General features: G+C 47.4%; 2 protein-coding genes across 3 annotated transcripts in view; one reads left to right on the top strand and one right to left on the bottom strand.

Moving 5' to 3' along the window:
- Positions 1-9424, top strand: part of LOC144782569 (uncharacterized) — a 29663-nt gene extending 20239 nt beyond the window's left edge. The window contains exon 2 of the mRNA XM_078661949.1: positions 8718-9424. Coding sequence (XP_078518075.1) covers positions 8718-9424 — 707 coding nt within the window. The remainder of the gene's footprint in view (positions 1-8717) is intronic.
- The window catches only part of PACS1 (phosphofurin acidic cluster sorting protein 1), a 1445983-nt gene that overhangs the window by 1377936 nt on the left and 40489 nt on the right, over positions 1-27558 (bottom strand). The window lies entirely within an intron of this gene.

Raw genomic sequence — 27558 nt, forward strand, 5'->3', positions numbered from 1 at the left:
TTGCGACCCCGAGATATCCAACTCCAGAGCCCTTGAGCCCCTCCGTTTTTCGCTACAATTAGTAGGCTTAACTCCACGCTGGTTTTAATTTGACCAATCTATAAGGCTCTGAACATAAAAAAAAAAAAAAAAAAAAAGGGAGAAATAAGTACTTTGAAAGCATCGTGTACTTACCCTACTCAAACTGCCTATAGCTTATGTAGACTCTTCCTTTAGCCTAACTAAGCCTCATACTAATATATTAAATACATACCTACCCATAGGTCTAATACTAATTTAACTTACCCCCACTTACCTACTATGTCTGATCTAGAATCAGACGACGCAATGGCTAGTTCCCCCAACCACAATAGCGATGCATTTAAAACCTTCTTGCAGAGGGAAATGAGGACTTGTATGCTGGATACCTTCAGGGAGGTCATTTCCAATAAAAGATCGCTTCTGCTTGATGACACTCCACGTGATTCTGGTTACTCAAAACCACAGAAAAAATCCAGACACTGCCCAAGCACTGATGGAGGTCGCGATACCTCGCACGTTACGGGAGGTCCAAGCACCTCACAAGGTTTGGGAGGCCCTAGCGCCTCAAATGGTAAGGTTGCCCCTCGCGGCACACTTAGACTGGGTGTCCCTAGCGGCACAAAACTGACAGGTGTCCTAAGCGGCACATACACTGACAGTGCTCGTGTGGATCCTAGCTCCGATGAAGACGAGTTCTTCAACGAACCAGACGATGAATTCGTCCTCGACCTCGATGAGGGAGACTTGGACGACTTGGATCTCAACACGCTATCAGAGGCAGATTCCTCACCCTCCTAAACCTTTTGGATTAACGGAGATTTCTTTTTCAGCCATATCGATTAATTTTGGACTAATTTTATTGAGGACTACTCTTCTTCTTTCACAATTAAGTCCTGCATTGGCATTTCCTAAGAGGACAAGTGCTCTTTGGCTCCATTCTCGAATGGAGTGTGTGTCGAGAGGGGAACCATTAAGGTAACTCTCCTCAGCTGCGTCGATTATTTTAGTAAGTGGACCTAGGATGTCGAGAACTTTATCTTGGCAGAGCTTAAGCGACCTTTCCAAGCCTTTGCGTGGGTCTCTTCCTAATTTAAAAAGATAAGTAATTAGTTCCGGATCAAGGTTAGGAGTTTGACAGACTTTACCTTCAATTGAAGGTCTGGTGCATTCTGTCTGAAAATAAAAGCGGGTCAGTGTGTCTTTTGAATAATTCGCGCGCGATAGGAAAGAATTATAACTTTAAAATAAAGACAACTACAGGAAAGGAAAGCGGAAGCCAACCTCCGTAAATTGGAGGTTGGGGGTCCGGGTATAAGGAGTAAAAAGGTGTTACTCTACCTTATAAGATGGTATATAAAACAGGTACATTGTATATATATATATATAAATATTACTCCTGTAGGGATTATGGGGTTAATCAGTATATAGTAACAAATATAGATTAATAATAAAATACAAGTCTTAAACATGAAATTACAATATTATAAAGAGCTAAGTAAGGAGATGACTTATCTTGCTTGGAGCCGCATTTAAAAGAGGCTGATTGCCTAGTTATTCATGCCTTTGTTGATTCATATGTATTCTAAGTTGGAACTTTTGCTTTGTGACATATGCGGCTGTGCTTGGACTGCATTAAAAGTTGTATGCATAATGGTAGCCTCCGGTCTTGTAATCGAAGTTCATAACATTGTAAAAACCTCCGATTAAAATGTACATTAAGCAGGATAAATGCCTTCTAGAAGTCTGCGTATCGCAGTCAGGCTCTAGTCAAGGGGAGATGATGGAAAATTATCTTGTCAAGTGTCCAGATACACTTCGAGACATAACTTGCTGAACTCTCTCTGACGTGAATTCAAGAAGTACAGGGTTAAAACACTGAGCTATGTCATTTGCAGTCTACTACTCTCTCACTTATCTCTTGTTCCGTCTTTCAAACCTCTGCCACTTCGCCTGCTGTTTTTTCACCCCGGTGCTCCTCTTCAACATCCACCTCCGTTCTCAGCCTTTCCCAGCTGTGGTGGGTCAGTTCTCAGCTCAGTCCTTAGTCTGCCCCTCTCCTACCTCTCCTCCCCATCATGTCCCACGGCCCCTCCCCCGAAGGCTGGTCGTTTGCCTTAGTAGTCCCCTGCGCTTAACGCTTGTGTGGCGCTCCCAATCCTCTCCATTACTCAATTCTATCTTGTAATCCTTTGGTTCTCCCATGTTTTCTCCATGGCCCGCAGCTTTTGTCTTCCCGTCTGTTGCTCATGCACATTTCCGGCAATTATTCATCCAATCTAAAACGGACCACAGCGCAGGTAAAGTGACAAAAAAAGGGATAGTAACTTTGAGTTCCTTTGCATGTCACAGTGGTGACCCCCATCCCACTCCAACACTGCTTACAGCATGGTATTAGGTTAGAATGTGAGAGGGTGTGCATTGCAGCAAGAGCTGGCTACTCTGGAACTGGGGAACCAGGTTCGAGTCTCAGTGTCAGCTCAATAACATGTGAATCTAGGCAAATCACTTAATCTCCCAGAGACTAAAAAAAACAACAACTGTGACCTTGTATAACGTAACCACTGCTCGTGTAAAGCACTACAATGCCTTTGGGTCGATTTCGCTCTATACAAAACTGAAAAACATATTTTGAAAATATATATATATATATATATATATTGTGGGGAGGGCCTAGACACCAGCATCTCTTAACTAGAGTTGTGCCCGGTTGGGGATGTGCCTTGCTTGGAGTTACTGAGAGCCAACATGGTAGTGGACATTATTGCTAAATCTACCCTACTGTGTACCCTTCATTAACAATCATTTGATGTACTACAGACTGTGATGTAGGCCATTTTCTCTCTTTTCTTTATCCAAAGTTGCAAGTGCAGTTGCAGGGCAAACTAAAGGCAAGTAGTGCAGTAAATAAAGAAGGCCAAGAACAAGCACAAAGGGGGCTGCAATGAATACCCACAGGGTCTATAGCCGTGCATTTTGTGGGAGAACATTGTTTTCTGGACCTTGGGGCTCAGATACGAATCAAACTCTGAAAAGACAAAGTCAGAGCTTAAAAAATACCTGTTGGATGGTATTAACAGACAGGCAGTGCCTTTGGGTCACTTGAGCATCGTGAATACCTGCTTTTCGAACGTCCTCCTGCCACCGGCAAGCAGTGGGAGGCAGGAGACACTGGACTGCGTTTGGCCTTACTGTATCACACACACGAAGGCGGCTTCACTTCTTCCCTGCAATATATGGCAAAATAAAACTCTCCTCTCTCACTTGCCCATCTAGTCTCCCAGACCGTTTCCTTCCTCCTGCTGCTCCACACTCCCAAAGAGTACCCCTTCCATTGCCTCTAAAATCAGTGGGGTCTGGTTACTCTTCAAAGTAGTAGTCGTACATTTTAGGTTTGCAGCGAGGTTGACTTAGTTAGAAAGAGACTCGAGCAAGCCCAACTGAGGTAAGGAGCTCTGACAAATATTTATGTATGTGGCTGTTCGAAGCAGTTGCCTGCAGGGAGGGCAACACCCCATCTTCCCAGCTGACGAGCAGCCACTGCCTAGACACGCTCCTCGTCCCACTTCCATGCCTGTGACATGCTGCACAGTGGCACGCTACACCTGCTGCAGTCTCCGTCACATCCATCCGAGTTTAAGATATTTCATTAAAATACCACAACGTTAGAATTTCGATTACTTTGTGGCACTCCATTCAAAACCACAGAGTACAGCCCCTCTGCGCGTTTTGTACTAAAAATAAAGTATTAATTCCACGTCGTTTAGAGTGCTGAAAGCTTATTAAATTAAAAACAAAACAGGCTGGAGCGCAGACGCTCGACATGTGTGGCAAACCCAGGCATTTTGCATGCTGTACAATTAAGGCGACAGGCTCCTGAAACATTTACTAAAGGTCTCATTCCAAGGGCCAGGGTTAGAGGAAAATTGGAGCAAACCAGTGTTTGTACCCGGTTTCACATTTGGCGCACATCGCAGGTTTTGCACAAATAGCTATCGGTCTCTGGTTCTTAACAAATGAGATTTCGTCCAGGTATTTTACACAGGCAAGTTCCTCTAAGCACACCCTAGAGACAACAAAGCGGGCACATGCGTTTTGTTAGGAGAATACTGTGGAAAATAAAACTTCTCAAAGGACATTTCTCATCATATTCTCCACTGAACGGTGCAAAACTTGCATCAGGCACAATGAACGACTGATTACGGAATCCATTCGGCATCTGCCGCTTGCTTCTAAGGATCCGCGTTCTTAAAGGCGGTCCTTCTGCTGTAGTGTAACGGATGGTCACTCGGCTGCGCAGGAGTTCAGAGGTCACGCTGAGACACTCTGTACTGGCAGATCATCATCATATCCGCGAATGTAAACACCGTGTGAAAACCGTTCTACTGCGGTTACAATTCCGATGCAAGACGTGCCAAGCCTTTGTAAGTAGAACATGATTAAACTAAGAGCGAAATTAACATTATGGGTTGCTGGCATTCATGGGAATGATTTTTACGATTGCGCTGTTGTACAGGGCTGCCAAAAGACTCTACTATCCAACAGTGGGCCAGTCCAGGTTCGGCACTCCATGAATAAAAGTAGATCCTGAAAAGCAGAGGTCCTGGATACTCTTAAGACAAATTCATCCAAAAGAGGGCTAAAAGTAAAGTTGAAATCCCTCTCCCTTGATAACCAAGAATTGCTTGGAATCCCAGTTACATATATAGAGCATGGCTGTCTATTGTGGGCTCTCCAGGGACCAAAGTCTTCAAGAAAGGAGATAGAGAGGTAAAATAAATGTCTCTAGAAACGTGCCGGCTTCCAACTGGATGACTTAAGATAAACAATAATAATGATAAACATTACCAACAACTTTTTTCATACGGCGATTGTGCCATTACCGATAAATAAGAGAATAATAGATGTAACTATTACCCAGTTTATAGTACTGAATTCCCCTACCTTGGTAGGCTGGAAAGCTGAATTGGCAGACCTGCCCATCTCAAACATTTTATCACCGTGTGAGAGGGGATGTTAGGCCTGCTATGATGAGACTCTGAGCTTGTTAATGAAGGGCTGTAAAGGGTGCGGGACCGTGTACAGAAGCTTAAAAGCCAAGGAGGGTCAATTGAGGCTTAGGCCCGACGTGGCTCCAGCAGCAGCTTATCCCTGCCCAAAATAAACAAATCAATGCATCATATGCTGCATTCTGTTTTGTAAGGTAGATGCAAAACCACTATTTACAGAGGTGAAGAACCTTGCAAATGAGTTGGAAAGCTACCTTGTATAGGGTTTTTTCCAGCACACCCTTTCACAGGGTGACCCACTGAAGATGGCCGATTTCACTTGATATTCGGGAGCACCAAGTGTGTTGGCAGGCCCGAGCCTGCCTTGCACTGATTCAAACCCGTGGCCTACAGATCATTAATCTTCCAGTGGCAAATGTCCACCTCTCTGAGACAATGGTACACCCACGTGTAGGTTCCTTGCTCACTGTGCCACAGAATCCAAGCTAATCCTCACTGTGAAGCCTAACAAGGTCCAACACGATCCGGGGTTGCTTGTCTTCCCTTCTGGAGAGGTCTTTCTTGTCACTCTGGATAGAACTGTTACCAAGAGGAGCAGGATCAGTACTTATTTGCATAATGCTACACTCTGACTCGTTGTCACTGTGGAACAAAAACACAATGGGCTAGAATGGTACCCAGAGTGAATGCCAATCGTTTGAACTATTTGCAGGCATTACTCCTATAAGCTTTTGTGTGTTCAGCACTTACTTCAGACATTAAAGGACTTTAATGCCAAGAGTTCATGCATGTTTTGCAAAGCGGTGTCCTTTTGTTTCCACTTGTGGAACATTGGCACGTCTTATGGAGCCTGAGGCATTATTCTTCCTCCTCCAAATGAGACCGAGAATGGAGTTTGCAGCACAGCATACAAGCAAAATTAAAAGAAATACACAATCTTACCGATACTAAGGCAGTATCGTCCTAAGTTATAGATGTTTAGCTATTTTTAAAAGTCATAAAAATCTTATTTTAAAAACGTGGTAGATGCATAAGTATTGCATTTATTCCATACAAAAACGTATAATAGAGGATGTACAACACAATATTATTACCAAGCAAATATCCGAAAATCGTCCTTGAAATAAAAACTGATCTGAAACACCAAACCCCATCTTCTCCTTTAGAGAAAAAAAATACACCTGGACGAGAGCAACACCCTTAAATCCGCCTGTTTCCGAGCAAACACTTAATATTAAATCCAAAAAAGTGTCAGCCTGTCGCCAAATTAACAGAGATCTGCAGTAGCTCCCGGAGCAGGCTAGCATTTTCTTCAAGGTTCTGTGACAAACACAGAAATGCAAGAAAGAGACTGCTTCCACATAACCTCAGGATGATATCCAACCTTACCAACTCTGCCTACCACTACACTCAGTCGGTGCCAAACTTCTAGTGATACCCACACACAAATCCAAGAGGAGAGAAAGAACTTGCTGCTTTAGTCGCTGCCTCTGCAGTGGACTCCTTCACCAGGCACTGGTAACAACTTCAACTCCTGCTTTTCAGAAAACAAGTAAAAACTCACTTATTCTGAACCTCTACCCTTTCATTCACTAACTTAGACCTCCTCCTTCTAAAATCTACACCACTTATGGAGTAATTCAATCGTTATCATTTGCACCCTCCCCAATATGGTAGCATGAGGCGTCACTCCAATATGCATCATATGTTGACTTTCTTGTATTGTATTTCTCATCTGAATTGTGTGTCTTGCATTGCATGGGGAGAGGGGGGTAATGTAATCTTAACTGCTTCCTTGCACAATGATTGCTTGTTGCTTCTCTCTAAGTAGCTACAAGAAGTAGGCTTCTTGCAAGAGAAAACTGGTTCAACTGCTGTACTGAGATGGTTTTTGCACAGTTTCCGAAGTATTGGACATACTCTACAAAGCTCTAGTAAAATGATTTAATGTATAATTAGGCATAGTAAAGAATGCTTTTGTTCCTGGGATAGGTCTGTGACTCCACCTTTCCACCTTCAAGTAGCAAACATGATTGCAAGTTGCCGTTAATCTTGATAAGAAACCATGGTTGTTAATGTCCCATAGCCAAGACAAACAGCTAAATCATGCATTCAGTGATTTAAGGATAATATCATTGAAACAAATTAGCCTATCTTAAGTTTCCATTAGAAGAAAATTACATTGTAAGTGGTTTTAAATAAGGTAATTGGTTCACCTATGGATGATCCGAGGGCTGCCATCAAAGATGTAACCTAAAATGACTGCACAATGAATCTGCATAGAGGAATAGTCTTAAAATCACTGGCTGATATAATCTCCTATTCCCTTATCCCTCCACATAACTAGTGTGACTGGAGGGGGGGCCTCACCATCCTCTGTTGCCCAAATACTGGTGAGTGGTAATGGGGAGGCTGTTTTCCCCTCGACATAAGGGAAACCTAACTTATTGTCTTGCAAGCATTGCGGTTAGTTGCATTTGTGCATAAAATATTCGGAACTCAGAAAAGTTGTTTCCCATCACTGTGGATACAGTAAAGACAGGTGGTACCCGTTTTCCAATGCGAACATTAATACATCACTCAAAGTGAAGAGGACACTTTCTCTACAGTACGGTGAATACTTTTGTTCCAGTCCTAGGCATATCTACAACAAATAATAGTTTTCATTTGTGAGAATCAAATATATTGCAAATTAAGTAATCACATAAGGCAAACCCATAATTTAACAACAATTGTGCCCATGAAAGATCGGACACTGTCTGCATGGGTACAGGGCAAAGGTGTTAGTTGATAAGCAGGGTGCCTCTCCTGAGAGATTGGGCCACATAATACCACCAAGTATACTGCAAAGCGCGAGATCTAAACAAGCGCGCCCTTAGGGCCCGGCCTCCCGGATCCCCGCCACACCCCCATTGGCCCGGTTGGCTACTGGACATGGAGTACTTCCGGGTCACCTAGATGACGTACTTCCGGTGGGCGCCTCAGGTGAGGTGGGCGGAGCCAAGGGGGCCATTTAGCCCCAGGTGCACCTCCGTTCGCCCTCTTTTTCCTGTGCTAGTTCCCATACCTGCGGTACCGGCAGCACCAGTGCCCAGTACAGTTTCAGTCGTGCCCGCACCTGCCCCGGCTGTACCGGGGCCCAGCACCCTCCCCCAACCTATTGTGAGTCCCCCGCAGCCAGTCTGCGTGCCACCAGCGGAAGGGCGGGATGACGTGGACACAATTTTGGCAGAGATTCAGGGTGCTTTAAAGGCCTTGGCGCCTGCTCTCAATCCACCTACTCCCATAGTACCAGGGGGGGTACCAGCATTAGCACCCATTGCTCCTAATCCTCCTGCCCCCATAGTACCAGAGGTGGTCCCAGGGGGGGCGCCAATCTCGCAGGGGGAGACACAAGGGGGGGTAGTTCCTGCCGCCACTGGGCAAGCTGGGCCAGCATTAGAGGGTGGGCACGCTGCCACAGCTACCATACTGTCCACAGTGGCGACACTGTTGGCACAATTGGGCATGCCAGGAGTCAGCATGATGGTAGCACCCTGGGTCTCAGCTACAGGCACTGGGGGGTGCTAGGCGAATTGAGTAAGCAGGTGGTCCTCTTGGGCAAAGCGCACGAGAAGGATTTGAACACGCCTCCCCAGGCGGTGGGTCAAGCAGCCCCCGTACAACTAACGACATCAGGGTCCTCTGCAGGTAAGGCAGTGGAGTCCGGAGGCAAAGAGATAGATAAGGGGGGTGCACCAATTGGTGGCCATGAGTCCGTCTTATCCAAGCGTGGGAAGTTGGCGGCGCATGTTACGCCTGAAACAAAGGAGAAAATTTGGAAGGGGGAATTTGTGGATATATTATCCCTGATTAGACCTAAGAGAAGAGAGGTTGAGTCTAAAGAGAAAGAGGGTAAGGAGGGCTCCTTTAAAGATAGGAAACCAAGAGTGGAAGAATCCATTACGAATTGGTTGTTTGGTTTCAAAGTTTTTTCCATTGTAATGTTGGATAAGAAGCCGGAATTGGCTGTACCCTTGATATGTTATGCCAATAAGATTTTGAAAGCACAAACAATGTATGGTGGGGGGTCTTGGTTGGACTACGATAGGGACTTTAGATGGGCCAAAGTTGATGATCCTGACATGGGTTGGGACCAGACAGAAGTAAATGTTTGGTTAGAAAGTGTCAATAATAAAGCACCCATGAAGCAGCCCTTTCGGACTTCCCAAGGGGGAGCTGGGGACAAAAGGGGGACGTGTTGGGCCTTTAATCGGAAGACGTGCACCTGGCCCCCAGGGGCATGTAAGTTCAAACATGCATGTGCATACTGTGGCCACCCTTCCCATCCCGAGTTCAAATGCATTAAGAAATCCAAAGAGAAAGGGAGAGAGCCTAAGCCCCCTCCCCAGCAGTAAGTTACCCACACCAGCGGATTTGGGGAGGCTGATTTTCTGGCTAAATCAGTATCCTAGTTAGAATGTGCGTGGGGTGCACTCAAAAAGGTTTAAGTTTAATTAATTTTGATCTATTGGTGCAGTGACTGATAAGGGTTGTCAATCCTTAGATGAACTGTAGTTAAGACTAGACTAAACAGATAGTCCAGTCACGCACTGTTCACATGGTGTTTTCTCACACCTTAGATTCTATTCAAACTCAAACAATTGATATTTCAATTTCTTCACATTGTTTTAATCTTTCTTAATCACATCAAAAAGTTCATGTTATAAATCACATGTTATAAATCAATGTCAATGTATTTTGTAAACACAACATATTCACATAATCAATTTATCACCATCTATTTTTCTCAACAATTTTGATGAATGTTTGAACATAACACATCTTAATTGCGTGCCCGATGCATTTCGGTACTCTGATGGTACCTTCCTCAGGGGCCACTCTAAAAAGAAAAATGAATAGAAATATGTAATATTCGTATGTGCCCATGGGTGTTGATACCGTTTCTAAATGTAATGTATGTAGTCATACCTGTATTCACCAAAACGGTTATGCTGTGTCAACCGTCTGTAATAAAAGGAAACCTTAAGTGAAACCTAGCTCTATTAACTACATCTGTTTTTATAAACGGTGGCGTTTTCCATATTAGTGTAGAAATGTCTTACCCGCATGTTCATCGTAGTGCCAACGATGTGTACTGAAACCGAAAAAAAGACAACAACTGTCTGATATATATGTAAGCCCAATAGTCTGCTCGTAACGAATTATACTTATGAATTCAGGTGATAAACCTCAGTTATCAAATTTCATACCTGCTGGTTGAATATTAACCTCGACCTAAAAACAATACAAAACAATGTACTCCGTGTCAGTTGCTGTTCAAACGCTCTATGAACGGGTTTATACTTAATCGGATACAAACACATACCTGTGGTATGTTCTGCTCGGAAATCTGCAGAAAAAGAATACAAGAAACTACCATGAGGTTCCTGATGCAAGATAATGATATGCTTCGAATACGTTATCTATAAACGATCTGTTTCCTACCTCAATTTGCTGCGTTTACGATCTGCTAATATCACCAAACTTCTTCGCGATTAGCGTTCGGTCCCTTTTCCATAGATATATATTGTACGTCACCTCCGTATGTAATACTAAAAGACGGACTGCTCCCAAAGTTCACCAGTTTCCAACGGCCGTCGCGGACGCCATATTGAAATGTGGAGAAGTTAATAATAACTGTGGGCTCATTCGTTTGCATTCGAGGTATGCAATTGTTCTTTATACCTATGTACGTATTTGGGGGGAGGGGAGGGAGGGAGGGAGGGGGGGGCTGGGGGGTAGTTGTGACGGGGGAGGGGGAAAATGGAGCTAAAAGTGTTCAAAGAATCTCAGTTTTTTTTTCTGTTTTGTACTGTCTTTTGCTTACGTTCAATTACTACAGATATGGCACACGTCTCTCGGTGCATTCCAAAACCCTATTACAATGCTGTATCTTATGCCCTGTTCTTAGAGTTGTATCTCCACACACTGACCCACACTGTCTCCAACACACGGCACTACACACAGGTATCTTTCGATTGCCACGCAGCTTCTCAGCGATGATACCCCACTCCGATGTCTAATACAAAATCACTAGCCGATGATCTCACGATAATCTCTCTTAATGTTAAGGGCCTCAATCCTCCGGTAAAAAGGAGGAAAGTTCTCGAATATCTCACCAAATCAAGGGGGGACATTATATTACTCCAGGAAACCAAATTATCTGAGGATGACCTACGGTTCCTGAATGTCCATTGGGCGTCACACATATTGAACTCACCAGCGACTCATAAAAAAGGAGGGGTAATCACCTTACTAGCGAAAAAAGCTAATCTAACACTAGTCTCGCACTCTCATGACGAAGTAGGAAGACTTTCCGTTACACACCTGCTGAGGGAGGACGACCCCATTCATGTAATAAACATCTATGGCCCAAATGCTGACGACCCGGATTTCTGGGACTCGGTCTCCCGCTCATTAGAACCCATCCCTCCAGATGACCTCTTGATAGTGGGAGGCGATTTCAATCTCCCCCTTGACCCGATTCTAGACAGACAATCCAAATGTTCCTTCCACCCATCTCGCTCGCATGACGCCCTCCTTCGCCTCTGTGACAGATACTGTCTGAAAGATTCCTGGTGCCTCCAAAACCCAGACAGTAGGGATTACACTTTTTACTCCGCCCCACACAAATCGTATTCACGCATCGACTTTATCCTGATTTCAAGCCCCTTCACACACCTAATAGAGGAAACTGAAATAGCCCCTAAATTGGTCTCTGACCATGCCTGTATTCGTACCAAGCTGGCCGGCTCCAAATCGATTCTCCCACCCAGGAGATGGCGCTTCAATGATGAAACACTTTCAGATCCCGCAAACAAATTAATAATAGCTAATGCCATTGATGAATACCTAACCTTAAATGACACCCACGACACTACACCCAACACCTTGTGGGATGCTCTGAAAGCCACAATCCGGGGGGGTCATCATCAACATCAGAGCCAAGACGAACAAGACGCTAAATAAAGAGCTAGAATCTTTGGAACAACAGATTGGAACACTAGAATCCCAACATAAGTCCAACCCTCTGGACACTAAAATATTAGAAACACTAACCAAAAAAAAGTACGAATACAACACCATTACCAGCAAACGAGCGGGGGTATGGATCAACCGTTTCAAGGCCCTAAAACTCTGCGAGGGCAACAAAGCAGGGAAACTACTAGCCTCCTATCTCAAACATAAACAGAAACTGTCCTCCATATCGTCCATTAAAGATTCTAGAAACAACACACATACTAAGTGTTGGAATTAGGTAGCCTGGCCTAGGGCAAGACTAGCATATCAGAGGCACAGTGTAAAGGTTGCAGACCACCCAAAAGTAATTCCACGCAATAGCACTCAAAAAGAAAACACTACACCAAAATTATATGAAAATACGTACTGCTTTATATAAAAATAATATTCTCTTTGTTGTCAAATATTAGTAGCTCACATTTAAATAGCTCAAAACATTTCAAGTCACTTTTTAGGATCAGCAATTTCACTTTTTAAATTACTAGCAGATTATCACTTTGTCTTCAAAGCAGTTACTATATTCTTGAGCTTCTATTACACTTTTGCATACAGTATATATTGTACTTTATGTTTAGTCACACCATAACCCTGACTGGTAGGTAACACTTACTCTTCCAAAGGCCAGTTGAAATATAGCCTGTACTCTACACTTGGTTCTATATCTTCCAATAACACTGCTAAACTGCTGCACAGGTTATCAATTAGTTACTCTATGTCATCACTTTTAAAATTTAACAAGAACAGCACTTGAATCCGATCAGAGCAACACTTTTCATTACATGGATAACAGTACAGTTTTCCTACTGAACCTATGTAGAAGCAATTGATTAAGCACCAATTAAACCAACAGTCAAATGAGCCCTGCCTGGGCTTCCTTGTGGACCCTGTACTCCTGGGGACAGTGTCTCAGTGAACACACTGGTGAGGTATCTAGCCAGAACCCCAGTTTCTTATGTAGAAGGCTCTTCCCCCATTTAACTATCTCCTTACTTGTCACCACACTGTTGATCTGTTCTTTCCTGGGTCCGTGGCAGAGGGAATAGCGATAGCGGAGGGCGGCTCGAGGAACCGAGGCTGAAGAGGCTCTCACGCCTCAATAGACACCTCGGGGCTTCCCCCAGCTCAGGAGGACTCCTTGCTGTTGCCCTCGCGCAAAGGTAGAACCACCAGGGCAGACACCACGAGGCCCCAGACTCCTACCGGGTCTCGAATCTTTCCCCCCTGCCTGGGCCAGCTTCTCCGTGTGGCGCTCAGGCAGGAGGAACGGTCAGCTCTCACCGCAACTCGCAGAAGTCGCCGGCGCCTCCTCTCAGCGCCGAGCGGCAAGAACACTGGCACGGACAGCTCCGCCTCACGAAGCCTGGGGCTCCGTCGAGCATGCGCGGGAAGCGAGCGTCTCACGGACAGAGACCGCGCTTCCGCTCCTTTCCTCAGCTCCAGCCGGCGCCGCCTCCCAGAAACCGGCGATCTCACAGGGCATGCGCAAGGGAGCAGAGTCTCCAGCCCAGCGATCGCGCACTTGTAACAGCGCCTCCCCTCGCTCTCCTCACACTGGGGCCAGGGAAATCACCACAAGACGGCTCCGGCGTCCAGCGTCAGCCTCACTATGTCTTCAACAAGTTCTAGCGACCCAGGCAATGAACCGGCGCCACTTCACCAGCGCTGGCCTGGGGGTCGCCTCACCCTACTTCTGCCCCTTCAAGGGAGGGCTCCTCCTCGCAGCAAGTCTCCGCTTCTGCCAGTAAGTGAAGTACTTAGAAGGGGGGGGGGTCAAGGCTCTGTCAGCGAGGAAAGTCACTGCAGCTTGCGGCAGACTACAATTGGCCACTGCTACTGGGGGGAGGGGGGGTCACAGAATCTACCCCTACCTATACTGACCACTGCTCACGAAGAGCCTCTCTCTCTGCTGGGCAGAGGACTGTGCACCGCAGCACTACAGTCTCCTTCTCCTACAGGCTTCCCCTGTATAATTTTAAACAAGGGGCAAGCTAGGCGCCCAGGGTCTCCAGAAACTTCCCACAGCGGGGCCAAGACAAATAACTAAAAGGGGAGTTGTGGGCTGGACCAAATAGACAGCTTCCAAGTCCAGGAGATCAATCCAAAGTCCAACCTTTTCCCACCCTTAGCTACCACCTGTCCTCCAGCTGACTTCCACAGGTAGACAAAATGGCTGCCCCGCATTCCGCCTTATATAGGCTGCCCTTCAGTGGTCCAGAATGGACCAGAAGGTTCTGGAATGCCCTATGTTAGGCTATGGCCAAGTTCTGTTGGTGACAGTTGGGGCAGTTGGTGGCCACCATTTTAGGTGGTGCCAACTTTCCTGTCATAACAGGCCTCTGGGCCTGAGGTAAAAGATTATGAGGGGGAGAGAGAACACCTATCCCCCTGGCCAACACCTACAAAAAGTCAGTAGACACAAAAAATTAATAAGGGTATGAGGGGCGAAAAGGGGACAAAATAAATAAAAATTAGGAGGGACTTCGCCAAAAAGCCAGACAGGTCTAACACGCGTCCCCCCCAGCTGAAAGTGGGGAGAACTACCCAACCCCTTGGGAGTCCTCATCACTAAGGCGGAAATACCTGGAGAGACCGTCTGCATTGGCGTGGTCCACTCCAGGCCGATGTTCCACCCGGAAGTCCATTCCCTGTAGGGAGATGGACCACCTCAACAACTTGGGATTTTCCCCCTTCATCTGCATCAGCCAACGAAGGGGTCGGTGGTCAGTCTGAACCAGGAAGTGCGAGCCAAAGAGGTATGGCCGCAGCTTCTTCAGAGCCCACACCACCGCAAAAGCTTCCCTCTCAATGGCACTCCACTTCTGTTCCCGGGGAAGCAGTCTCCTGGATAAGAAGACTACAGGTTGATCCAGGCCCTCTTCATTGAGTTGCGATAACACTGCCCCAATGCCATGTTCGGATGCATCTGTTTGCACAATAAACTCCTTGGAGAAATTGGGAGCCTTCAGGACCGGTGCTTCGCACATTGCCTGCTTCAACTTTTCAAAGGCTTGCTGACAAGCCTTTGTCCAAACTACCCGTCGAGGTTGTTTCCTAGAGGTGAGCTCTGTGAGGGGCGCTACAATAGTGCCATACCCCTTCACAAAGCGACGGTAGTAACCTGTGAGGCCCAGGAAAGCTCGGACCTCAGTCTGTGTCTTGGGGGGTTCCCAGGCCATGATTGCCTCAATCTTCGCCTGTAGGGGTTGCACGGACCCCCTACCCACCAAGTGTCCAAGGTACACAACCGACCCCTGCCCAATCTGGCATTTGCTGGCTTTGATGGTCAATCCAGCTTGTTTCAGCGCCTGGAGAACTGCTTGCAAATGTTGCAAGTGGTCCTCCCAACTGCTACTGAAGACAGCAATGTCATCCAGGTAAGCAGCCGAGAAACCCTCCATTCCAGAGAGGACCTGGTTCACCAGTCGCTGAAATGTGGCAGGGGCGTTCTTGAGACCAAAGGGCATCACACAGAACTGGAAGTGTCCCTCGGGCGTGGAAAAGGCTGACCTTTCCCTTGCTCCATCTGTCAAGGAGATCTGCCAGTACCCTGAGGTGAGGTCAAAGGTACTGAGGTATTGGGCAGCTCCTAGCCGGTCAATTAACTCATCCGCCCTGGGGATTGGATGAGCATCAGTTTTGGTAACTGAGTTCAGTCCTCGGTAATCCACACAGAACCTCAGTTCTGGTGTGGTGCCCGGTGGGGCGGCTTTTGGGACTAGCACCACCGGACTGGACCAAGGGCTGCTGGACGGTTCTATCACTCCTAGCTCCAACATCTTGGCAACTTCGCCATGGATGCTAGCCTTCACCTTGTCCGACAGCCTATAGGTCTTGGATTTCACTGGGGGGCTGTCTCCTGTGTCCACATCATGGGTACACAGGTGGGTTCTTCCTGGGACAAGGGAAAACAGTGAAGAGTACTGCCCCAATACCTGTCGGCAGTCCTCTCGTTGCTCAGGAGTGAGAGACGGGGAGAGAATCACTCCCTCCACCGACCCATCCTTCTCTTGACATGAAAAGAGGTCTGGGAGAGGTTCGCTTTCTGCCTCCTCAGCACCATCAGTCACCATCATCAGGATGACCTCTGGCCTCTCATGGTGGGGTTTGAGGCGATTGGCATGCAGCACCCGGAGGGGCTGCCTCGGGGTCTTAAGATCCACCAAGTAAGTGGCCTTACCCTTTTTCTCCAACACCTCAAAGGGGCCTGTCCAACAATCCTGAAGGGCACTTAGCTCTCCAGGTTCCATCACCCAGACTTTCTGGCCAGGCTCCAACTCCACCGGGTGAGCATTCTGATCATACCATTCCTTCATGACTGCCTGACTGGCCTCCAAGTTGTCAGCAGCCTGCTTCCACAACTTGGCCATCTGGCTTCTGAAGGCCAACATGTAGCTCACCACATCCTGGGGAGGTTTTCTGGGAGACTTCTCCCATCCTTCCTTCACCAGGCTGAGGGGCCCACGCACCGGGTGCCCATACAACAATTCGAATGGGCTGAAGCCCACTCCTTTCTGTGGCACCTCTCTGTAGGAGAACAGTAAGCAAGGTAGGAGGATGTCCCACTTCCTCCGTAAACTCTCTGGCAGACTTCTTATCATGCCCTTCAGGGTCTTATTGAACCTCTCAACCAGTCCATTGGACTGGGGGTGATAAGGAGTGGTGAACCGGTAGGTCACCCCACACTCCTTCCACATGGTCCGCATGTAAGCAGACAGGAAGTTAGTCCCCCTGTCAGACACAACCTCCTTCGGGAATCCTACCCTAGTAAAGATTCCCATCAGGGCCCTAGCCACCACAGGTGCAGTAACAGTCCTCAGAGGGATGGCCTCTGGGTACCGTGTGGCATGATCCACCAGAACCAGGATGAACCTGTGACCAGCTGTTGTTGGTGGATCCAATGGCCCTACAATGTCGATGCCCACCCTTTCAAAGGGGGTGCTAACGACAGGAAGTGGTTCCAGGGGAGCCTTTAGCTTCACCCCTGTCTTCCCACTGGCCTGGCAGGATACACATGTCCTACAGTATGTGTTGGACGCCGCTTTCATCTGAGGCCAGTAAAAGTGGAGAACAAGCCGTGCAAAGGTCTTGTCCTGGCCTAAGTGTCCTGCCAGTGGTATCGCATGAGCCAATTCCAGCAGAAAGGCTCGGTACTGCTGCGGGACCACCAAGGCCCTTGATGAGCCAGGTAGAGGTACCTTGGGTTCACTGTAGAGGAGTCCATCCTCCCAGTAAAGATGGTAGTGTCCCGTAACATCACCTGCTGCCTGGGCTTCAGCCTGACGCCTCAGTCCCTCAAGGGTAGGGCACTCCCTCTGCCCCCTACAGAATTCCTCTCTGGTAGGACCTCCCTCCACATGCCATTCAGCAGGAATGGGTAAATCCTCCAGAGAGTCTACTCCCCCCTCCACGGACTCCTGGCCTACCACCGCAGGTGGCCGATCTGTCACATGGGGCGTGGAAGCCGAAGCAGGCTGTCCCTGTCTCCGCTTCTGTCCCTTTTTGGCAGCGGGTTGGGCCATTGTTCCAGGCTCCAACCCAGGCGAACTCCCTCTCCGGGCAGTCGCAGACCGTGTGCTTACACAGGCCCAGTCAGGTGTACCCAGCATCGCAGAATGCGTCCGGTATTCCACCTCTCTCCAAGTGTTGTGCTCCATGTCATTCCCCAACAGACAATCAACTGGCACGGCACGGCTTACGGCAACTCGAAGTGAACCTGCAACCCCTTCCCACTCAAAGGGAACCTCAGCCACTGGATAGTGGCCCATTCTGCCGTCAGCCATCGCGGCGGGGTGGAGTACATTAGGAACAACCTGCTCTGGAGACACCAGTTGACTTCTCACCATAGTCATACTGGCTCCTGTATCTCTCAGAGCCTCCCCTCTTTGGCCATTGATGGTAACCCATTGCCCATACTTGATAGTATTTGGGGGCACCTGGATCTTTGGCACCATCTCCCGCTCTCCCAGGGACACTAAGGTGACACCCGCCCACTCACCCCCCTTATCTAAGGGCAACTCCTCCCCGAGCGCTACACTAGCTACTCCCGGTGACTTTCCTCCGGTGGAAGGGGGTGGTCTCTTTGGGCATTTGACATCTCCTTTATAATGTCCAACACCACCGCATTCAAAACAGTGGAGAACCCTTGGCTGCTGGCTTTGGCCAGGATTAGGGTTTCTGGGCGGGTTTGCCCTCGGGGTGAAACCTGCTCCCTTACCTTGGAAATTATTTTGGGGACCTTTGGAGAACTCCTTCTTTTTATCTCCTCCCTCTTTCTTCTGGGGGGCGCCCTGTCCGGCTTTTTGAGAATCCCCTCCAGTCCCCTTGGAGGACACCCGGGTACTTGCCCAAGTGTCCGCCTCCTCTGCAAGCTTCCGGGGATCGGTCAGCTTGCTGTCCACCAGGTGTTGGCGCAACTCGGGAAAGCATTTCTCGAGGAGGTGTTCTTTAAAAAATAGATTGTACAGCCCCTCATAATCTTTTACCTCGCTGCCCTTGACCCAACCCTCTAAAGCTTTCTTGGCGTAGTCTAGAAAGTCTACCCAATTCTGGTTACTCATTTTGTGACTTCCCCTGAATTTTTGTCGGTACCGTTCAGGGGTAAGTCCAAACTTTTTCACCAGTGCCACCTTCATGACAGGGTAGTGGGTTTGCTCATCCTGCTCCAGAGCCAACAAGGTGTCTCTGCCAGCAGGTGGCATGTATTTATACAGCCCACCCCCCCAATGAGTTTCCAGGATCCCGTGAGCCCTTAAAGAAACCTCATAAGCGGCCAACCATTTGGCAATGTCATCACCTGGGGTGTAACTAGCAATGACATCTTTGGGTAGGTAGGGTCTAAATTCCCTGGTGTCTACTTTCTTTTCGCTGCCACCATTATCTGGAGTGGGAGGCCTTTGTATTAGGACCTGTAGGTCCATCTCCTTGAGGGTTCGCTCATGAGCTAACCTCCTTTCCTCCCTTTGCATATCCATCCTAGCTAACTCCAGCCTCATTCTCCTCTCCTCCCTTCTATCTTCTAGCTCGGCTTCGGTTAAACCCCTGTCTGAGACGCTGCTGCTTGCCCTTGAAGGTATCCTGGGACCTGTCAGAAGATTCCCTCTCCCCACTTGGTTCAGCGATGCAGCCTCAGTAACAGTGTCCCCTTCACTCACTTCAGTTTCTGGTTCTTCCCTCAAACGAGCTTCCACCCATGCCCTTATGCTTGTCAGCAATTCTCCTTTCTTGGCACCTTTGTTAAAAAATACCCCTTTCTGCTGACAGCAATCCCTGAGTTGGGCCACAGTATTGGCTTCCAGCTCCTTAAGATTCACCTCCATCTTTGCCATGGAATGTAATTACTCGCAGGAGAAAACCACGAAGTGATCTGAGGTTAACCTCCACCCACCACCAGAAATAAATTTAGAAAAAACAAAAATGTAAATTAGGAGGGCCGCAAGGAGAAAACTCCTGGTGTAGGTTTAGTGTATTGCGTTGAATTACTAGTGAGTAGCTGCAACCAAGTCAGTAATCCCACCGCTAGGCACCAAATGTTGGAATTAGGTAGCCTGGCCTAGGGCAAGACTAGCATATCAGAGGCACAGTGTAAAGGTTGCAGACCACCCAAAAGTAATTCCACGCAATAGCACTCAAAAAGAAAACACTACACCAAAATTATATGAAAATACGTACTGCTTTATATAAAAATAATATTCTCTTTGTTGTCAAATATTAGTAGCTCACATTTAAATAGCTCAAAACATTTCAAGTCACTTTTTAGGATCAGCAATTTCACTTTTTAAATTACTAGCAGATTATCACTTTGTCTTCAAAGCAGTTACTATATTCTTGAGCTTCTATTACACTTTTGCATACAGTATATATTGTACTTTATGTTTAGTCACACCATAACCCTGACTGGTAGGTAACACTTACTCTTCCAAAGGCCAGTTGAAATATAGCCTGTACTCTACACTTGGTTCTATATCTTCCAATAACACTGCTAAACTGCTGCACAGGTTATCAATTAGTTACTCTATGTCATCACTTTTAAAATTTAACAAGAACAGCACTTGAATCCGATCAGAGCAACACTTTTCATTACATGGATAACAGTACAGTTTTCCTACTGAACCTATGTAGAAGCAATTGATTAAGCACCAATTAAACCAACAGTTAAATGAGCCCTGCCTGGGCTTCCTTGTGGACCCTGTACTCCTGGGGACAGTGTCTCAGTGAACACACTGGTGAGGTATCTAGCCAGAACCCCAGTTTCTTATGTAGAAGGCTCTTCCCCCATGTAACTATCTCCTTACTTGTCACCACACTGTTGATCTGTTCTTTCCTGGGTCCGTGGCAGAGGGAATAGCGATAGCGGAGGGCGGCTTGAGGAACCGAGGCTGAAGAGGCTCTCACGCCTCAATAGACACCTCGGGGCTTCCCCCAGCTCAGGAGGACTCCTTGCTGTTGCCCTCACGCAAAGGTAGAACCACCAGGGCAGACACCACGAGGCACCAGACTCCTACCGGGTCTCGAATCTTTCCCCCCTGCCTGGGCCAGCTTCTCCGTGTGGCGCTCAGGCAGGAGGAACGGTCAGCTCTCACCGCAACTCGCAGAAGTCGCCGGCGCCTCCTCTCAGCGCCGAGCGGCAAGAACACTGGCACGGACAGCTCCGCCTCACGAAGCCTGGGGCTCCGTCGAGCATGCGCGGGAAGCGAGCGTCTCACGGACAGAGACCGCGCTTCCGCTCCTTTCCTCAGCTCCAGCCGGCGCCGCCTCCCAGAAACCGGCGATCTCACAGGGCATGCGCAAGGGAGCAGAGTCTCCAGCCCAGCGATCGCGCACTTGTAACAGCGCCTCCCCTCGCTCTCCTCACACTGGGGCCAGGGAAATCACCACAAGACGGCTCCGGCGTCCAGCGTCAGCCTCACTATGTCTTCAACAAGTTCTAGCGACCCAGGCAATGAACCGGCGCCACTTCACCAGCGCTGGCCTGGGGGTCGCCTCACCCTACTTCTGCCCCTTCAAGGGAGGGCTCCTCCTCGCAGCAAGTCTCCGCTTCTGCCAGTAAGTGAAGTACTTAGAAGGGGGGGGGTCAAGGCTCTGTCAGCGAGGAAAGTCACTGCAGCTTGCGGCAGACTACAATTGGCCACTGCTACTGGGGGGAGGGGGGGTCACAGAATCTACCCCTACCTATACTGACCACTGCTCACGAAGAGCCTCTCTCTCTGCTGGGCAGAGGACTGTGCACCGCAGCACTACAGTCTCCTTCTCCTACAGGCTTCCCCTGTATAATTTTAAACAAGGGGCAAGCTAGGCGCCCAGGGTCTCCAGAAACTTCCCACAGCGGGGCCAAGACAAATAACTAAAAGGGGAGTTGTGGGCTGGACCAAATAGACAGCTTCCAAGTCCAGGAGATCAATCCAAAGTCCAACCTTTTCCCACCCTTAGCTACCACCTGTCCTCCAGCTGACTTCCACAGGTAGACAAAATGGCTGCCCCGCATTCCGCCTTATATAGGCTGCCCTTCAGTGGTCCAGAATGGACCAGAAGGTTCTGGAATGCCCTATGTTAGGCTATGGCCAAGTTCTGTTGGTGACAGTTGGGGCAGTTGGTGGCCACCATTTTAGGTGGTGCCAACTTTCCTGTCATAACAGGCCTCTGGGCCTGAGGTAAAAGATTATGAGGGGGAGAGAGAACACCTATCCCCCTGGCCAACACCTACAAAAAGTCAGTAGACACAAAAAATTAATAAGGGTATGAGGGGCGAAAAGGGGACAAAATAAATAACAAGCATTTACAATGCAATGGTTTCGCCTTTGGAAAAGTTAGAGCTATTGGCATTGTAAATGACAAAATTTGTATTAATGTGTTGGTTTTGAAAACAGATAAATAAATGGCATTGTCATTTACATTGCCATTAGCTTAATCTCTGCAGTCACTAGCACTCCATAGCACTCCCTAGTCACTCTGCACTCCCTAGCCCTCCCAAGTGAGTGGTGGATCACAATGGTGTGGCAAGGCCGGGGATTGATGAAGCAGTAGTATATTCCAATTAGGGTAGAACCAGTACTATCAGCCATCAGATAGAGTAAGTCATGGTGGCTTAAATCCCCAAAATTAATTCATTATAGTTCTCTAGTCCACCTTAGTGTAGATAGTTTTTTAACTTTAGCTCCTGACGAATGGCCTCTAGACTTGTAAAATTGAAAAGAAACATGTTGACCAACCACAAGGAGGAGGGTCACACCTAAGGCATTAACTTACCATTGCGCCTTTCCTCTTTATTTTAATCAGGGTAGGAGACCCCACAATTAAAGTTATTTTTGCTGGTACTCCCAACCCTGTTTTAACTCACATAAACATCACACACCACTTATTCATCTACACTCACTAAATCTCTCACCCCCACTGCACCAAACAGCTATTTGTAAAAAGATCTCCGCCAAAGTGCACCTCATCGGGAGCCGTCAGGCATTGCAGCGCCAGCCAGATGACGAGCAGCTCGATGATGAAGCATGACACCCAACTGGGTGTGTGAGGGCATTACATTCCAAAGAAATGGATTCCCATCTCTTTGACTCTATAGCCTACTGTCCTTTGTATATTGCTAAATTCTAGATCATTCAGGAACAGCACAACTTTAATTTTCATACAGCGTTTATGCCACAATTAACCAGCCACCCCTGACAATGTGTGTAGTTATCTGTAATTAATATATGAAGAGGTCTTTGACCACACATTTGAGTGGGGTGGTAATATTGAAAAAGATAAAGTTTACTTTATGGAAACTCCCAGCAATTTTCTGTAAGCTCTTTCCCATCATCCGCTATGTGCTATACAGTGGACAAGACTGTAAACAGCTACAAAAGTTTTAAAATCATGAGAACTTAGCAACCAGTATCAAAATGGCAAACATGCATCATACACACCCTGTCCCCATACCTGCTCATATGAATGCCTTTGCCAACTTCCTTCTTGAAGGAGCAAGCTTGCATGAGTTTTAGCTGAAGGCTCAGTGACAGCAGGACAATATTCATTATGACAAGAAACTTATGAACAAAAAGTAATGATGTTATTCCAAAGAAAACTTTATACTCTTCTTACATCTGGGATCTTTCCAACTGATGACTATTTGTAGAGTTCACAGCAACTGAGAATGAATGAAAAAGGGAGGAGGAGCTAGAATTATTTGGTAGTACACGACTTAGCGAAATTGGGCCAAGCTTAGAATGATGCAGTGAGCAAGTCTTAAGAGCCAAGTATCAGAAGAACGAAAGTAGGACAGAGCCAAGTATCAAAAGAATGCACATAGGAAAACCTGCAAAGCCACCCAGCATGCATCTCTTACAGGTACACGCCCGGGAAATGCAATCAACGCCTCCTTGGCCCTGTTTGAGTGTGCTTAGATAATGGATGGATATTCAGTCCCATGCAAAGTGTAGCAATGGCTGATACACAGGGCCACTGGGAAAAACAAGTGATTAGGTCAAACACTGGAAGTCTCTGTTTTCCTGCACTACTACTTGTGGTGAAGGTCTGCATTGACTGACCGGGTCATCACCTCCGTCTCAACTGTCACCTGCACAGTGCTAGAGCTGCACTCAAATACATGGATGGGGATTGGTTAGGAGTTAGACCTTACTAAGTTTACTCTTGGTGCAAGTCCAGCATCCAGAGTCACTGCAGCAAACTGAGGCTTCTTCCCCAGGCCCACGTCCAATGAGGCAGACGTTCTCAACCTCTTGGCGCAAAAGGCCTGCAGCATGACTGCCAGAAGGAGAGCCTGTATGAGCAACTTGGAACTTTAACTCCAGAGGGGCATCGATGCTTAACCTGACTGTGCCATGTAGTTTAAAGAGCCAAATCGTTTTTGCCCTTAAAAGGCTCTCATTTCCTGGATGCACACCTCGAATTTCTTGACCTTAACTGGAGTGACTCAAAGTCGGTGTCAGGTCATCGAGGAAAGGGGGTTGCGTGACCCTTCCATTTTGCCATGGTTACTTGACCTGCTTGGATTGGGTGGGTGACGGTTGCCTCCACAAAGAAGCATCCCGGGAGCCACAGACAGACCGAGACCCTCTAAACATCTCCTATTATTCTTAATGCTGAAAAACAATGTCTCCTGGTGATTCGGGCACCATTATCCTTCACGCAAACCAGATCGTCCTGGAGGACCCTGGTATTAAAAGTTTCACTTGAAGTGAAGGCTTGCCCGGGGTGACCATTCACATGAGAATCCCCGGGCAAGCCTTCACTTATGTTGGTCATCTACTGCAAATGGTTGATGGCACAATATGCAAGGGTAAAAAAAAACAGACTGGTGTCACATAAGCTACTCGAGCTGAAGGAAGGCTATGGACGGAGGAAAAACGAAAAACAAATCCAATATTGAAAATTGTACGGATGGTATTGGTTGTGAAAAAAAAAATTGTACGGATGGCCTCTGCCCCACCCACATAAGAAGAGGACGACAGAATAAGGTATCAATCAACACCATTTGACAGCGTATCGTATGATGTATTACTTCATGGATGATGGATACCCACAACTTGAGAATGAGAAAAAAGAAAATAAGAGAAAAGTGCATAATGAAGCTGAGGGCTGTTTAATAGATAGCCGTCTTCACTATCCGACTCTACAGAGTTTATAAAAAGTACAAAAACTGTAAAACAAAATGTGTTGCATTCTGGTGTCATGCCAAACTGTTATTACTGGAATCACTTGGCACTATCGTCCCGCTGTGAATAAGATTCAGAAACTACAGAGCCACATTTACAACATTAACAAATCTAAAAATGTACAAAGGTTTCAAATCAGGATAACGTGTGTGGTGTGAGATGATGAGAATGAATAGCTTTCGTCCAGGGCTGTTTCCCGTTTTCTGTCTATGGAAAATAAACCCACTTGATAAATGTGAGCGTTAAAGGTTTCAACAAAGTGGCGTCAAGAATAGATTTTGGATGGTGGGCAGTCCTGTGGGGCTCTTCCGTGGATAAACCAACAAGCAACAGAGAGTGAAAAGGGAGGGGTGGGGGGGGGGGGGGGGGGGGGGCGGGAACGGGCACACGGGGAGGGGGGCGGAACGGAGACCTATTGCATTGTAAATACTTGTTAGCTCCTGCTTACAGCATGAAAAAGTCTGGTTATTAAAAGCTGCTACCAAGAACTCCCTTCGTATTTCCGAAGCAACGGTTGCCATAAAATTATATTCACACTCCAACTACTTTAATTACCCCTCTAATGGCTGTATGGAATTCCCCTGAAGGTTAATCTCAACCGTATTTACAACTTCCATGGTTTCGACATTCAATACCAGAGAAAGAAACAAGAAAAAAACACAAGAAAAAAAAAGAGAACACACACATTTCAATAGAGTCACGGCAACTTGGAGATGATGACAAAACAGTCTGTAACCCTAGAACCAAGATACTACCACATATAATTATGGACAGCCACGGCTTAAGGCATTCCTGGATACACGACGCACTGAGAGTCATAAAGAAGATATTAAAAACACAATGTATCATAAGTTGTGTGACAGCACGTGCCGATCTTGAAATGTTACGACTCACATGCGCCTATCTCGTGAAAGTTGGATTCGAACACGCTGTAGTAGCTCAAGTATGAGGTCTGACACCCAGAAGATAAATCACCTCTAGTTCCTTAGTGTTTGCAACACACAGGTACACGGCGCTGTACTGCGCACTGCAAAGGGAGCCGTTTATTCAGCGCAGTAAAGTTAATTTTAGATTAAACTTTATATAATTCATCATGTTCAAGATACTACTGGTAGCACTGCACTGTGTAGTAAGAATCTCAGGAACCCCATGTACCCAACATTATACTCTTCGCCGAGAGAATTACATATTCAGCACTATTCAGTTTACAAGCAATCTATTCAGCGTCGAATGGAGTAATGCAGAGCACAACGTATTGCAGAGTAGCAAATGCAGGTTCAAACTAGAATTGCACACTTCCTGTAGTAAAGTTTAATGTACCGCATATATCTAGTGCCATACAGCATAATACAACGTAACGCACATGTAGGCAGGGCTACAGAGTACAAAGACAACCAAACGCATCCGGCTCTGAAGTCCCTTAAAGAGACAAACTGATATATACGCAGATATATGGGAAGCCTCGTGAAGCCCACACGGCAGGGGAAAAGGAAATGGGAGGGGAATCTCGCGCAGGCTGGATCATTTCAAAGAAGCCCAAGAAAAACCACGCTGCAATAAAACTCCCATTACCTTATTAAAATGTCCTTGTTAGAATGAGTTCCCTGTAAAAGCACGCACTGCAAACACACTGCGCTGGTGCTCTGCTGACTTATCCCGCTCGGATTCTGCATCTATTCGAACTGCCTCATACGAGCCTTCTGGCGACTTTTGCTCGGTTGTCATTGTGCATCCAGAGTGGCTTTTAGGATGTGATTCTGCCTCATTAGTGATGTGTTCTGGTCGTACGGTTCGGCTCCCGGTTCTGTGCACGCAGCAGGGAGGCCAAGGACTGGTTGTGCAGGTAGGGGGGCGGGAACGGGGCCGGGGAGACACGGAGAGCGAGGCAGCGGTAGGGGGGCGGGAACGGGGTGTAATGGGACGATCCCAAGAGATTTGGGAGGGATTTAGCTAGTTATTCGAAAAAGGGGATTTAAAAGCTGTAGAGAAGCATCTAAGATCTATAAAAGACCCGGTTCCCCAACCCAGCGACTTTAATAAAGCTGTGCTCTATTTCCCAAATACATTCTTTAATTCTGTTTCTAACTTGTGCCTCTCTCGTCCAATATCTTACACTTCCATAGCTTAGATCACTCACCCTTGTAGATTCTTTCCAAATTCTGGTCGGTAGCTCCTGCCCATTGCACAAACTGCGAGCGCCGTGTCCCCGTTCTGGAAGCTCACCCCGCCGTGCGCCGAGGGCTCCGGAGAGTCAGCACCGCTGTCCTCGTCGTCTCGGGCTTCCCCCTCCGTCACCGGGTCCACCTGGAAGCGGCTCTGACTGGGCGTGGGTCCGAGGGGCCAGTTGGGCCTGGCACCTGCGGCCAACAGTTCCTCCTCACCTGGGGCCAGCTTCGTGGAGCCAAAACAGGACGACAAACAATAAGCCACGCCCGCGGGACTTCCGGCCGCGCAGGGATTGGCCGGCCGAAAGAAACAGAGAGCAAAAAAACGCCCACGGAAGAAAACGCGAAAACGCACCCCGAATCAGGTGGAGACAGAACATTTTTTTCACACCCCACGAAGAAATTACGTCAGAAGGAGAAGAAAACGCAAAAACGCCCTTGAATCGGAGCAAGCATAAGACAGATAGAGCCGTCGACCAGGAGCCCGCCCGCACTCACCGGTTGTCTGAGGCGGCGGCGGCTCCTCTCCGCTGGGCTCTTCTGGGTGACGGTGGCAGGGCTCTCTCCTCGGGAGAGCCTTGCCGGAGGACGGTTCCTTCTTCTTCCCGGCAGGAGCGCGGGGTGGCCTCCCGTCCGCTTCCTGGTTTC

Source organism: Lissotriton helveticus, chromosome 9 (genome assembly GCF_964261635.1).
Source record: "Lissotriton helveticus chromosome 9, aLisHel1.1, whole genome shotgun sequence".
Taxonomy (NCBI): domain Eukaryota; kingdom Metazoa; phylum Chordata; class Amphibia; order Caudata; family Salamandridae; genus Lissotriton; species Lissotriton helveticus.